This window comes from Neodiprion virginianus, chromosome 1 (genome assembly GCF_021901495.1).
Source record: "Neodiprion virginianus isolate iyNeoVirg1 chromosome 1, iyNeoVirg1.1, whole genome shotgun sequence".
In the NCBI taxonomy this organism is placed as follows: domain Eukaryota; kingdom Metazoa; phylum Arthropoda; class Insecta; order Hymenoptera; family Diprionidae; genus Neodiprion; species Neodiprion virginianus.
This window is the reverse complement of record NC_060877.1, coordinates 21,037,481-21,053,492: the sequence shown is the minus strand read 5'-3', so window position 1 is coordinate 21,053,492 and position 16,012 is coordinate 21,037,481. Positions and strand designations below refer to the sequence as shown.

Sequence of the window (16,012 nt, the reverse complement as noted above, 5' to 3'; positions counted from 1 at the left end):
GGATTATAGGATCACCTCAAGCCTGCGAATAATGTGACGTCACACTAATTTCGAGACGTCTGTAATATGCTACATAAAAATGTCTGTACCTATAATTTAATTGAGTTGATCGCAAAAAATGTTGCGATTAGTCGAAATAGACCCAATTTGTTAGTCGTTCGAGGTTATTGAATATTGTTTTTGATTTACTCGACAATTTCAACCGACTGCTTTAATCATTCAAGTTGTTTATATCTACTCGAATAACCTTTGTAGCTTGATAAATATTTTTTAATTCTATGAAATATTCGATCACCCGAAAATGATTTATTTTACCGTACATTGGGAAGTTCAAATTACGAAAGTCACATAGTTTGTCGATGAAAATGTTTATCTGAATCAAACCTTAATTAATTTCAGTTGAATAATTTCATTCGATTCAAGTAATTCTGACGCAGACCAAGCAGATAGTATATTTATGAATTTACGAAGAGTTAGACTTTAGGTAAGAAAAGTGTTGACTATTGAACAGAAAATTGTACTTGTTGTTGTCCTTGTCGTTGGATTTCTTTTTCACGTCTGCAGTAAAATTTTGTCGTTAAATAGTATTCGTTTTACCTTATATCATCATCATTTACAGATTTAACAAAGCAAGAGGAAACTAATTTAGATCGTTGACGAGAAAACAAAAGTTGGATTTTGTGAACGCCACGTGCATAATTCTGGGTTAAAATGAACGGTAATAATTCAAGTAAAAGAGAATGTCACACGTAATGTAATCGCGATTACAATCGCTATGAATTTCCCTGAAGAACGTGGCGAACCTGTTCTCGTGGGAAAGCAAGAGCTATATTTCATATTTCTCTGTCCGGCTGCACACTACCAGCAATAACATAATAATAATTCTCACAGCGTTGTGGTTTTTTTTTCTTTTTTTTTTTTTTTGTTGCTATAATTATGTGAAATGTCCCAGATAATACGCTGTAGATAACAATAATGGCATGGCAATGTTGGTGCTAATTTTTCCTGGTGATATTAAATACCACATAGCAGCCTAGCGAGATCTAAAATCGCCCAACCATCATTTGGCGTATTGAAAGCGTTCATCACTCGTCATTAATTCTAACGATATAGAAACAGGAACGGAAAAGGTTTTACAGGCCGACGACTCTTACCTGTCGATTATTTTATAATAACGCAATTCTATTACAACCTACGGTAAAGATATATTGAAAATGTTGGGTGTGTCTACAAGCAGCTTTCGGAATTTGGCTTCAACGTGTATTCATTAAATCTCTAATGCCGTTTTCTATAAATTATGAACGAAGGTTTTATTTTATTTTTATCGACTTATGAGGAAAAACTTTGCGATTTTAGTAGTTTTACAGCAACTGAGATCTTCGCAGAAGCAAATGGGTGTACGAGAAAAAAACAGCATGATAATGAAGGGTGGACGGGTCTTTATCTCTGAAGATTCTGACATAAGAGCATTACAGTCGACCGGGAATATAAAACAGTTTGAGCAAGAAACATAATGACGCTGAAAAAAAAAAAAAAAAAAACAAGATAAAAAAACAGAGGCTGGAAAGTTTTCTAAACGTCACTATTCAATCATCCTTGAGATTATATTTAATGATGTTGGTTGACCTAAAATCGATTCTTTGTATTAATTTTATTAAGATTATTATCTTGCTTTGAAAAGGCATCGAATTATTATAATTGGGAGGGAATCCAGCTCCACTCGACCACCCTCCGCACCTTCTCACCTTCGATTCTTTTTCCTTTTGAGATTTTTCCAAACCACGTTTTCTTTTTTCAAACTTTTCCAGGCTCTCGTTCCGGAGGTTTTAGCAGCCAAAATTTAACAATTTTTAAAATGCAGGAATTTCCAATCAACGCCATCTCAGTATTGAAAAATCAATGAAACCGGCATCATATATTTCAAAAAATTTCTTCTCGACAAATTCCTCAGGGCAAAATCGATAATCTCAAACTCTGACCGATAACGGTATCTTTCCCTTCGTAGTTGTAAGATTTTCTCAAGGTTAGCTACCTCACTCGAATTACCGAGGTTTTCAAAATGTGAAACTCCGAAGCAAGCGGGTCTCTAATCATGTGATTTTGATTCCTTCCAGTTATCCGAGGACATCGGGTACGTCCTCTACTCGGCGTTGGGCAGCTTCTACATCCCATCGTGCATCATGGTCTTCGTATACATCAGGATATACTTCGCGGCGAAAGCTCGAGCGCGGCGTGGAATCCGGAAGCAGCCAAGACCGCGGCCAGTTGTTCCGGAGTCACCGGACATAAGACAGACAAGTTTCACCCAGAGCACGCCAGCGATGGGGGCGAGGAGAACGGCTGGTTCGACGATGGAAAACGTCGCAACGATAGAGAACCAACCGATCCAAATACCCATAGTGACCTGCGACTTTGCCAGCGACATCAGCACCTCCGAAGCCGAGCCCGGAGGAGGCAGCAATCCTCAGCTTGAGGAGAAGGACACGTTGAAGGTAAGGAGGCGCCTCGGTCTTCCGGGCGCGGATTTTCAATTTTATCCTAATTATTTTGGCACGGGCGTTGCCAGGGTAACTTGGCAGGCATGTTGTACTCAAGGCGTAAAAGTTAAAATGAACTCGGGAGGTGCGGAGTGTATACCGGTAATTAAATTCCTATCCCCATACCGAATGCCGGTGGAAGCTGGGGGTTACGGATATCTAGTAAGTGAAGGTAAAAAGTAAAAAACGACAAGTCTTCGATTCGACAGAAGCCTCGCTTCAATTTCCGTTAGGTATTTCCACAACGTTTTTCTCTCTTTATACGGGGATTTATCGATGTGCAAATAACCCCCATCATTTTCGCAAGAGCATGCCAGGGATGAAATGAAAACTCCACTTACCTCGCAACGCTGATTAATTATACGGCTGCGATCTTGTACTCGATATGACGAAAGGGGAAATTATAGTTTGTTTGAACTTTACAAAAACTTTTTTCGATCCTAATCGGAGTTTAACCACCTAAATGCCAAACGTTGCGGAATGGCATCGTAAAGTAATTCAATGTTTTTGGTGACTCGTTGTTGGGTGAATTTTTACTTTTGAAAGTACGTGTTTTAAGGATCGTTGATATCAAGGAATCCGATTGTGACCGTGAAAAGTTATTTTCGGGATGAATTTTTCTTTTCAAAAACATTGAATAATAATGTTTTTTAGGTCAAATACGTGATTTCAAGAATTCCGAGTTATTTTTCTAATATAACCTGTAGTTTTACTGTATGATAAATCACATTGACTCAAGAACAGTGTTTTTCCAAAGAAAAATAAATCCAAAAAAAAAAAATAATGATTGTTATTGCTATGAAGCTATTTGAGAGAATAATCAAAAAGTGGTCAACTTGGAGGGCTCAAAACTTTACGAAGGCGTGGAAAATAGAACTTTTTATGGTCATAATCGGATTCCTTGATCTCACGAATATTCAAAGCACACGCTTTCAAAACAATCAATTGACTCTAAGGTTAGACGTACCGGCAATGATGTAAGAACAATCGTTTTTTGATAACGCATGAAAATTAAATATAGAACTCCTAGGGAAGAAGCAAGTGGTTCTATACGCCGGGCGTTTAAGTAGAGCAACTAAATAAGTAAATTCCCTTGAAACAAAGGAATGAAAGGCGGGAAAACGAATAAATTGAGAGGGAAGTCTAATTAAAATTTTAGTCCGGCTATTTCGTCGGCTGAAAAAGGTTAACCGACCTGTTCACGCATTAATGTACGTATTATAAAATGGATATAGGTATACATATAGGTAAGGAAAATTACCCACGTAGACCGTTATACGAACAGCCTATTTACACATTTTCACCATCCATCACGCATCCTCGCTCAACGCTGTCTGTCAGATTATTTCATTTGATTCCTAATCCGTACCGTATAACGTGGAAATATTCGCGATAAATAAAGAGCTTTTAAAAGCAGAAACGAACGTAATTACGACGTCGAAGATGACTGAACGAAAAAAGAGAGAATAAAGAAAAACGTGGAATCCTACGACATTCAGCCTTGGGACTAATTACGTACAATTTCATCATCAAAAATGAAAGATGTACGTGTCTTAGATACATGGGGCATTCCATGGCAGATAGAATCACGTTCATCCCCAATCATCTCGGATCTGGCCCCGTTTTTTAGGCCGTTGTCCAGACCTGAAAACAGTCTTTTGGTTTTTGAAGAAAATTTTTTCGAACTGATATTTGTTTACGATAGTTTTAGGCATTAGAACGCCTGTTTCAAACACTTTAAAAGATCTTGAGATATTCTATGTTAGGTCCCAAGAATTTCGAACTTTTAAAAAGTGAAAAATAAATATCTCTTTCAACTTTCAAATACGCGCAGATGGTGAGTTGACTAATTTTGAAAGAAGTGATATATTATTTCACTTTGTGAATTTAATTTATGAATAACATACCTAAGTCTCGTTATAAACTTGAAACTCAAATTCACGCGGATCGATTTTCATTTAATTATTTATACCTATGTTTATAACAGCTTTCTTGACTGATTACGTATTGTTTCGAACTTTCCACAGCACCAGAATCCATTCTGTGTACACTAAATAAGATTTATAAAAACTGTTTGAAATATCGTTTCAAATGAAGAACTTAATCCCTTACTCGTAAATTATTTAAACTCATCGTTAAGCAACTTCGTGATTAGCGTATTTGTCCCTGAATTGGGTCAAATCCTGTTTTTTTTTTTTTTTTTTCTTGTCTAAAATGTATATAGTCGAATAACTTCCAAAAAAAATTAGGTCGTATTGTTTCTTTTTCCAAATGCACAAAAATAATATCTTAGACGATGATTGGAACACCATAAAGTTGAACAATAATACTGAAATTCAATTGCCGTTGCTTTTTGGAGAAAAAAAAATATTCGAGATCAATGTTTCAATTTACTGTATCAAATATGCACTTGTCAACATTAGAAATAAAAATTCAGAAAAAAGACTTATACTTACGTAGTACGTAGTACATAATGAATGAATTATTACGAAACAGTACAAACCGAATTACTATACAACAATGTAACGTTGGTTGGCAAATTTCAGATTAAAATTTATTGCGGTTTGAAATTTAAAGCTGCACGCACGGAGGTGATATGCCCGGCGTGTTGCCTGATCGTGAAATCGAGAATCCAGAAACAGACTAATCCGTTTGTGATTCAACGTCGATCACAGCAGCTCTGTCTCATCCACCCTCGTCATTCAATTTTTAATCAATACCGTGTTTTCACAAACACTAGTCCACAGGCTAGTGAGTTAACGGGCACCGCAACGTATTTCGATTCGCAAAAAATAGTTCATAAAACGTATGGAAAACAGGACATACGCAGGAACGAATTCTCCATAGATGTACAAAAGGACTAAAAACAATCTGAAATGCAATACTGCCTGTGAAATCATTTGATAACGCCGTGAAAATTGAGGATATTAATATCCCGCAAGGCGTGCGTGGTTATTATGTACCCGGAGAGAAAACGGACTAATTGAAGGAAAGTATGATTCCACTATCATAACGATATTAACGAACTTTGAATACAGTTTAATTTTAGTCCGGACCGTGCGCAGCATATGCTATGAATCCGATATAATAGACCTTTTTCCCTCGCGATTGAATTTCCAGCACCGTTACGTGTATTACAAAAAGCAGCTGAGCTATTTTCAGTGAAACGAATACCCATTTTTCATTCAATTTCATTTCGTCGATATTTATTCTTTGCCCAATCGGCAACTGGCGAAAACAAAAATTTATATCGGTACCTAATGTTAATCTCTGCAATTTCCTGCCGAATTATATTTGGAGAAGGTGCAATATTTCTGGATTATTTTACGAGCGCGACAATGAAGCAGTATGCCCAACGCACTATACGCCAAGTTGAATTTCCATATTGGCAATATACCCGCCAATTTTCCCCCGTCATGGATTAAAACTTCACGAATTGGATTCGCGAATATTCATTTCTTTTCATTTCATATTTCAATAGGTCACACTGTGCAGAATGGATTAGAGATTATTTTTCGATTTTTCGATTTTTCGAATCTCGGATATCCTCGGGTTTACATCTCATTCGAAACGCTGTCTATCGAACGTGAAATTGACTCGTAATGTTCGGAACCTCTGCTGCATCAGTTGGGGAAAAAAGGAAGTACAGTCAACGTCGATATACCGACTTGTCAAATTTTACGTTCGTCAAAATCCACCTAGGAATAATTTCGTATTAAACGCATTTCACACTTGAGCCGAAATTCCATGTTTTCTGGAATCCCTCGTTAAGTCAGATTGGACTAACCTTACGACAACCATGTGCTGACCTACGTATCACTCATGATTGACTAATGTGAAATGTGGATTTTCATACACAAACAGCAAATATCGGTCACGAATTTTTTTTCACTTTAAAACCGTCAGTATTTATAGTTCTCAAGAAAAGAACAAAGATTCGCCGCCAAGTTACCTTTAAGAATACCCTGATCGATGTCGGATACGTCTCAAAGTATCGAAGTCCACGTATCTCAAACGCGAAAATGGACTCAGCAGCCCCATTCCATCCATAATTCCGTACAAAAACACTTCAATCGATCCTCGTTTCACGCAGAAGTAAAAAAATTAATCCCAGTCCATGTAACACAGTGTTAAAGCCTGATCGAAATCGGTCGAGTGATTTCGTGGTCATTAGCTGTCAAAGATAATTGAAGAAAAGTTTTTTTCTTACATGTCTTCTTCTTATCCACGCCATGAAACAAATAGTATTCGCAAAAAATTGAGATGATCATTTGTAGGTGCGGCAATTAGATCATCGGTATTACTATTTCACGTTGTCACCGTGGCTTTCATAAGTCGTAGCAACGATATCAACTTTGAAGAGTTTTGATTTGCTGACAAATAGTTCATTGGTGCCTGCCAAGTACGTATGATACATAGCTCTTGGAATGACGTTTCGATATCGCTACACGGTACTGCGAGATCCGATTTCACAATGAATAGATCCTAGGGCTTGTGGATCTTTCACAATTTAACGACAGAAAATGACAATACCTAACAATAAGTTGTTCTTGTAATTTTGTTGTGATGTGGTTTTGGTAACTTGCCGGATTTTTTAAAATTATAACCAAACAGTGGATGATACAGGGCATAGAATTTTTGTACTTCTCTCAATTTCTGCTATCTTTTTACTCCCCCCGGCCCTCGGTTATTTTCTCGCGCCGATCAATCACCTCGTTATCTGACCTGACTTACGTCGACCTGCGCATCGCCCTTACTCGTTGAAACAAATGTATTTTTTCCCCTCTGGGGTGCGCGGAAGCAGAATTAATTTCACACGCTAATAGTCGAAATTCACCTACCACGCCTCGAGACTTGAACCCATTTAAGTAATGAGTAAAAGTAAACTTTGACAGATTGAATAGAATGCTGATTTCAGTCAAGTTGCGATTGTGTTCTAGAAATCTTGATTTTGTTTTCAGGATGTATGGCTCTTTCAAGTGTTTCGTACGTTCCTCGTCGGTAATTGGATATTGAAAAATTTATTTCACGGTTTCAAGTTGACCTCATTTATTGAAATTTCTGACTTGTCAAAAAAGTAACGACAAACAAACTCTCATCCAACGGGATATTTTTTTCATTTCAGTTGGGACAAAAAAGTGTTTAGAATTTTGAATCGAAGATCACCCTGCCTTGGAATACAGTGACTTGGTAGAAAAGGAAATTCATCAAAATTTCCAATATATTTTCGCCACAAAGGCTTTTTTCTCTCTCAAGTAACCTGTAACAATAGAAAATATTCTAACGACCGTTTTTGATCCCGGCAAAAGTGATCGCGACTCGGCTTTCCCAAAATTAGACCAATTAGTTGACTTACGGACGATCAATAATCAATATCTGTCAGAAGCAACTCCATCCGCTTCACGGATTATCAATACAAGAGCAGGTTGGCGATCGTCCCTTGAAAATTTGCTAACGAACAACGGATTCAACCTCGTGCTCTTTTGTCGACAACTCGCTTTGCTGTTCTTTCCCGTTATTCTTCGTGAAAGTTTCATGAATTAAGTTTTTACCTCGACTGGGCACTTCCGGTCCTCCCAGTAATCATTCTTCCCCATCAGTTTCCTCGGTCCAAGTCTCCTTCTCCAAGTCTTCTTCTTTTTCTCTGCTCATCCCTCCTCGCCCTATTTCGCAACCAGTTCAACCCTCCCCCCAGCCGCAGCAGCATCCCCTTGTTCCATATCCATTACTCAGATACTGGTCCTCGCTTTCAAAGCGAACTTGGCAGTCTCGCTTGTCCTTTTGAAAACGATGGGATGGATTCAGGCTGGAATAAAATCAATCAAAAATGAAAAGAACAGCAAGCACAGTAGGAAACAAATGAAACGCGTTAAAATTCGATTGAAATCAAATTGGATTTAGATATGTTAATTGGTCGTGTGACAGTTGTCTTCTGCTTAAAAATTCCCCATAATTTGAGTTTACGGTTTGCATTTTTATTTCGATTTTATCAGACCTTTCACACATTGTTTGCCTGACGGATTGAGAAATATTATAGAAAACTAACGTAAGTGAAATACAAACGTATGGTTTATCAAAAGTATAATATGCTTTCTGACCGTCTGTTACATAACTTCTGATCAAAGACGGTGTTCCAAAAACCTCGATTGTTTAACAGCGATAAAATCAAATCCAAACGCTTCTGCATGAATTCACATATCATATCCAACCAAAAATGTAAGATACACGAACAATTTATCTGCTAGTGTAATCGATTATTTCAAATTTTTTTTGCGGTCACGACTACTCGAAGAGAAATGATGATTTGGAATCTTTGCAGGCAGCAGAAAAATATGTTTTACTTAAGGCGAAGAAGATTTTCTTGAGTCAATAAAACATTTTTTTACGGTTGCAAATATTTAGTTGCCCCAAGTAAAACATATATGTATAGGTATATTTTTTTTCCCACCCGCAAAGAAGCTTTTGTTAATGAAAACAATTCCACAAATGTCTTGACTCTGTTTGATATTCGTCAAATTTGCCTCGGTCTGATAATATAAATATGCAGTTTCCTTGTACCGCTTATTCTTGCTCCACACATTGTATATTTATCTAATTGAGTTGATGTGTATCAGAGACTTGTCTCAATAGCGCAATAAATCGATTTTATTATTATTATTATTACATTTGCCGAGAAAATTAATGAAACGGACCGTAAGAAGAAATAATGTTACATAAATTTTTTTTTTTCTTTCATCATTGTTAACGTAATTCGTCGACGTCCATATAAGAACTAGCGATTCTTCGGAAATCTAACAGACATTTCAACCCAGCGGACGCTTTTTTTCGGTAAGTTTGAGAAGGTTGATATCGATTGGTATACATACAATGGAACTGTGTTGTGTAATTTTATTGAATTTAGTATGTTACGTCCGGCGTATCATCTCTCTCTATTTTTCCTACTCGCTAACTCTCCCACAGTTCTTATATTAAGGGGGTATTCTAGTGTAGAGGCATGAATTTGAGGTGTTTTTTGAAGTGCTATAAACAAAAAACAAAAAATATTTTTACCATCCATTTTTTTATCAGGCGTTTATTATTATTTCACGATTACAAAAAAAAAAAAACAAGTCAAAAAATACAAAATTGAAAGTGCTATGAGTTGTTGAAGGGGGGGGGGGTACAAAAAAAATGGCGCGCCAATGTTGTCACGATTGCAAGCATTTTCAAAATCAGAAAAAAAAAAAAAAAAGATTATTAATCTACATAAATGCAGCTATCGTACTAACTAAAAAAAAGTCGAAAAAATAATACGTTTTTTTTTACTTTTTTGGACGTTTCTGAATTTTTTAAAAATAGTAAAAATTATTATTTCGTTATAATAATAGTTCGTGCGATAGAGACATGTATTGAGAAGATTCTCACCAAATTTCAAGTAAATCGGTTCAATAGAACTTGAGAAATCATGTCAACCGTTTTGAAAAATGTAGTTTTGAGAAAAACGCGTTTAAAGTTTCGAGTAAAATTCGTTCCAGCCGCGCCAGTATTGAAGACGTGTCACTAAAATAGCTATATCTCTGAAAATAATTGAAATTTTGACTTGTCCTTTTAAGGACACATTCTTGAAAGGTTAAGCTTTGAAAATATAAAAAAAAAAAAAATCGATTTTTTCAAATTTCTACACTAGAATACCCCCTTAATATCATGGTCTCTGTCCTGTCCTCTTATCTCTACGTAGTCTCACGCTATTCACTATCGCGCTTACTCATCAAATTCTATTCCCTACCTTTAGCATCTTCACACCTTTTCTGCACCCGTACGTTTCAAGTCTCTAGCGACACTCCTATTTTCTAACTCTCGACAACTCCACATCTGGACTTGTTATGTATCTTTCGCACAGCACAATTCATTCCTACCGGTATATCAACTTCTACGCAATAAACATATAATCCATATATCAAACATATTCAAGTTTATTCAATCCTCATCCTGATTTCCGGTTGACCTGGAACGTAAAAGCGAAGCCAACCAGCTTACTCCTACCGCTCAGGATTAAACTCTACTCACGGACGTAACAAGTAGAAAAAAATACCCAAAAATCTGTTCCGATGTGACCTTGGAAATGAAGAGTTATTTAAAAAGTTTCCATAGAAAAAAAAAATGGCTGCGTGTACTTATGTACGCGCGTGAGAAGTTATACTTCTTTAGCATCATTAAAAAATACATAACATGTCAAAATCTTCTGTCACACAATGATAAAGAAAAGAAGTATGTAATAAAAAACAATAAAACAAATAACGGATGTCTTACATTATATTTAAATAATCTATTAAATTTTTGTCACGAACTTTTTATTAAATGTTTTATTAAATTTATTTCTTTATTTTGTAAATATTAAAAAACCAATAATAAATATTCAACATTGATAATTTAATAATATTTAGTATTAATTATATTAAATAATGATATTTTAATTTATATCAATAAATAATACACACGGATAACTAACCTCAATTATATTGGAGCACTTGAAAAAGTATTTTAGCACAATTTTTTCACTAATATTCACAAATAGTAAATAATATCAATCCAAATATTCAATTTAAATCACTACTGAATATATTTTATTGCCACATATATAATTCGCACTTGTATGAAAATAAAACACGTGTTGTGACTGTAAAAACTAAAACCATGTGGATAAATATTCAGCTTTTTTTCGAGACTTAATGAATTCGGTTGAGTGGGCAACTTCATCCTGTTAATTTTGTGTTACAGTGATGCGCGCGCATGAATTCGGTTGAGTGGGCAACTTCATCCTGTTAATTTTGTGTTACAGTTTTGTGTTACAGTGATGCGCGCGCATCCTGAAATTTCACTCTCATCAGTTTTTCATAACGCGCCTAAAGAAGTATAACTTCAAAAACCACGCATTGTTATCGATTTTGCAATTAAACTGCTGTTTTGTTAGTTATATACATACTTTGATGCAAATAGTTTAATTTTTATCATCCGTTTAAATCCCTTTATTAGAAAGAAGATCTAATTACCGTGCTGTACCGATTTAAATAAATCACTATTCGCGTAATTAAATTATACACGTAAGATAGAATCTACTCGTACTACGGTTGTTGAAAATTATTTGAAATACATGTTCAATTAGAACTGTTAATCGATCGATGATATGACTATAAAGTGCACCGTGGTAGGATTCCCTTTGAAATATTCAAAGAATTGGAGAACGATGCAAAGGCAAAAATTAACCTAGAATCATTCAAACAATCAACACAGTAACGACGATGTCAAATATAATTGATTTTCAAGTCAAGACTGTCGAAATAATGTATCATTTCATTTAGTGATAGTGAATAACAAACATTTTCACTAGGCCGGTCAAACAAGCGATTTTAGGACCCAAAATTAGACTATAGCTTGGAACATTTGTGAGAAAAAAAAAACAAACGAAAACGCTAAAAAAAAGGGCCAATTTTTTGCACCGCGAATACTTAAAGCTCGAACGTTGTGACAACGACGAAAGTTCGAGCAAAAATGCATAGGACCAAATTCGTAGAGCATAAATCTTTCATCGAAAAACTCACCGACGGCAATTACCTAACTTCAACAGTTCGGTCCTGAGAATGGCCCCAAATGTGATCCCGAAAACGCCTAGCTTCCGCTGAATCCCCGTGACCTGTTTTGAATTGGTGAATTCAGTTTCAGGAGAGGTTACTGAAATAAATGACCAATTTTTTCTGTGTGATCGAACATGTATAAGCAAGGATTTCAAGCCTCAAAAAAATGTTACATCGAGATTTTTACCTTAGTTGGCTATTTATTACTGTTTTTTATTTTAGAAATTTCGTCTTTTCGTAAATCGGATCTAACGTTTGATAGTCCCATAATCATCAAAATTGGATGAAGCAGATTGTAATCACTTCGTCGTCCAGTGCTTTGAAAGTTCGATTCATTGACTTTCTGTCCGACTGTACGCAACCATACTGCCGCTATATGCAAGTGAACAAATAAGAAAACTTTGATCACGAGTTTTAAAAAAACCTCATTAATTTTTTTTGTTTTTTTCTTGTTCCTGCGATATAAATTTTTCCGCTTGTGGAATATCCTAGCTTTCTTCGTTTTTTTCCTCAAAACTATTGTTTAGAAATCGTTATAAACAATTGTGATGAATAAATATATGAGAAAAATTTATTAGACATATTTTTTTGTCAAAAAATTACAAAAAACTCAACGCCAAAGCGACGTTTGGTGATAAAAAAAAAAAAAAAAATTGCCTACAGAATTACGAGTCAATGCTTACACCATTCATTTGTAACAATTTCGTTTAAAAAAATTTGTCACGGTCGATATAATTTCTTTTTCACGTCCTCTAATCGATTTTAAACACATCTCATTCAATATAGGAGCTGTGACGTTTATTTGAAAAATTTCTAGATTCACACCTCCAAGCATATTTGACCGGTCAACAACGTATAACGTAAAAGTGACTCGTAAAGCCTAAACGTACTTGGAACGAATGGAAGTTTATGAATATTTCATGTCGAGTATGACGAGGGTCCTAAGCGTCTACCATCGTCGCTAATTACTAAATGTTGACACATGATCAATTCTTCCAAGAATACTTGGGCCATCTGCATATATTTTGTACAGACTATACAATAGCAAACATGTTGTTCCTGTATCGAAACTCGGGAAAAAGGACCTCGATGCATGTCATTTTTATTAATTTATTTTTGAAATTTCAATCAGAATTTCAATTGAAATGTAACTATTTTACTAAAGGTCCTAAAAAATCATTTTAAACCGAAGGTCTTGTAAACAAATGGTATGTGAATATCGTGGATGAAAATTTCGAAAAACACTATCTTGTAGAGCAGAAGAAATCGGTTATAAAATCATTCTGATAACGTGAAGGTATGGTCGCAAACAAATTATTCATCCAACCAAAATTGATTTTGGCGTTTGGAACTTTTCTGTCATTTTTTAAAATTCATTGTTTAAAAATTCATACATAATGACTTCGAGGAGTGAAAAAAAAACCATCAGATTGTTCAGCACCGTGCAGTATGAAATGTTCGTCTAATTGAACATCCGCAACCCGAGAAAGCTATTTAGAGAAATTTCAATTAATCAAGATGCATATCAAAATCACATTTCTTAGTTATTACTATACTGTATCGTTGACATCTCCTTGACGATTCAAACTTGCCCAGGTTAACTGCTAGGTATTATAACACATCTCGGGGAATATATTTTTTGTAGAAAATTTTACTTTATAGGTCTTCTTATTGAATACATCGAATTATACGTCAGCGTTTCGATCCTAAGATGTGGATCATCTTCAGGACTGTTTATCACATCTGATACAAAATTCCAAAAACCAGAAAAACCGTAAAAAAAACCCTGAAAAAAGAAAAACAAAAGGAAAGTAACTTTCCGTTGAAGACTTCTTTTCATTCTTCAATTTAATTTGTTCAACATTTAAAATTAAATTTACACCAACGACGAGGGCCCGTGGATGAAAATCACACAGGAAATTTTATTATAGTAATACCTATTTACGTTGAAAAAAGATAGGATTAACCGTGGATGAAATGCGCCGAACGTATTTTAGGCAACCGAGAAATATATTTTTTTATTCGTGTTCACTTTCATTTGCACAAATATCATTGCTTCATATTTTTGAACAATTTTTTTCCGCTGCTCCTAACCCTTGATACACATGGTCCCGTCGGTTCATCCTCTAAAGCATTTCGAAGTGACCCGCGTGATATTAAGCGAGCTTTTCGATGTTTCAGGTGAGCGTGCCGCTGCAAGTGCAAAAGACAACACTGAAGGCGTCGCTATCGGTGAACGGCGAGGGTACGACGACCCAAACCATACCGGTGCGATGCAGGGCACCAAGCGTGGGCATAGACGTCGACATGGTCTCGGAGTTCGACCCATCCTCGTCGGACAGCGGGGTGGTGTCGAGGTGCGCGGTGGTCAAGCCCCTGAAGCTGCGTCTGTGCCAGCCGATATTCGGCCGAAAGACAACGAACAAGTTAAAACGGGAACAAGTCGACGTGGGCAAGGTGAAAGAGTGCCCGACGATAGAAGTGAAGCCGCCAAAGCCACGCGATCCGGAACGGGAGAAGCGTCGGCTGGCAAGGAAGAAGGAGAAACGAGCGACCCTGATCCTTGGCCTGATAATGGGCAGCTTCATCGCTTGTTGGCTGCCATTTTTCTTCCTCTACATCGTTAAGCCCCTCTTCCCCAGCCTCGACATACCGGAAAGAGCCTTCGCCATCGCCTTCTGGCTCGGCTACATGAACTCGGCACTGAACCCCGTCATTTATACCGTATTCAACAAGGACTTCCGACGGGCCTTCCGACGCATATTGTTCAAATAGTTGCCGAGGAAGCTTCGGGGCGATCGATCCAACCGGGATCCACGTGGCAGAGTCACTGTGACCAGGTAACACGAGGACACCTGCTCCGGTCACTCGATCATCTATGACCGAGCCGTATTCGTAGTGTCCAACACTTGGATTATGGGTCAAACTCAGCCCCGGAGCTTGCGACACCGGTTATCGCCGATCTTGAGGTAGAAGTGAAGAAAATCTTTTCGTCGTTTCTTCAATCTACCTCCTGGTCACGAACTTCTTTCATAAAGATCTTGAGGTAGTTCAGCCCGCACGGTAGAAATCAAAGCTGTACTTTTTCACAATCACCTGTCGCGAAGCTGTTAGAGGGTGAATATACCAGTTGTGACAATCGTTCGATCCGGTGGTTGATATTCATCGCATCTGAGGAAATCTGAGGTTAGGGCCACACGTGATACAGATAGGTGCTTAGATCTTTGTAAAGTGGACACGGAGGGAAAGAAATTCTTGAACCAACAAAATAAATTTTGTTTCGAGTCCATTCACTTCAATCTAGTAGCCCTTATTTGTTCCAAATATGATGACTTCGATTCGACGATTTCGATTTAGTTAGTTTGCCAAAATGATTTAGTCAAGCGACTTCCTTGATTCAACAAAAGCCTTTCTTGTCGCGACCGAGTGAAATGTTGGCTCGAGCGAACCTTTTGATGTGCTGCCGAAATCGAGTCAACTGAGTATTATTTTATTTGAAGTTCGTGTATCGTTCCTCCAAGTCGTGTGTTCGTTGACAGCAACAATTGAGCATGCCCATCATAAAAGGGCCTCTCCACGCGAAATTTGGTAAAAGTATTGTCCACAGGCAGAAAGGTTGATGAAAAAAAGGTGCCAAACAAAAAAATTAAAAATATCATTAACCAAACTTGTCAAAATTCGACATTTTTTTGTTAGTATAATTTTTAAATCAGATTATTAGTTAAAGTAATAATTAATAATAATTGCATTCATCATTGCGCCCAAATTCGATGTTTTTTAAAACTCAACCCGCCGATTTTAGCTCGATAACTGGTGAAATGATTTGAAATATTTTCAATACGTTCAGAATACATGCGTCACACC

At 36.7% G+C, this 16,012-nt stretch overlaps 1 protein-coding gene across 1 annotated transcript in view; it reads left to right on the top strand.

Annotated features, from left to right (window-relative positions):
• The window catches only part of LOC124299523 (alpha-2A adrenergic receptor), a 201,585-nt gene extending 185,775 nt beyond the window's left edge, over nt 1–15,810 (top strand). The window contains exons 2-4 of the mRNA XM_046752784.1: nt 2,115–2,492; nt 14,330–15,117; nt 15,195–15,810. Coding sequence (XP_046608740.1) covers nt 2,115–2,492; nt 14,330–14,923 — 972 coding nt within the window. The 3' untranslated portion in view covers nt 14,924–15,117; nt 15,195–15,810. The remainder of the gene's footprint in view (nt 1–2,114; nt 2,493–14,329; nt 15,118–15,194) is intronic.
• Nucleotides 15,811–16,012: the final 202 nt, after the last annotated feature.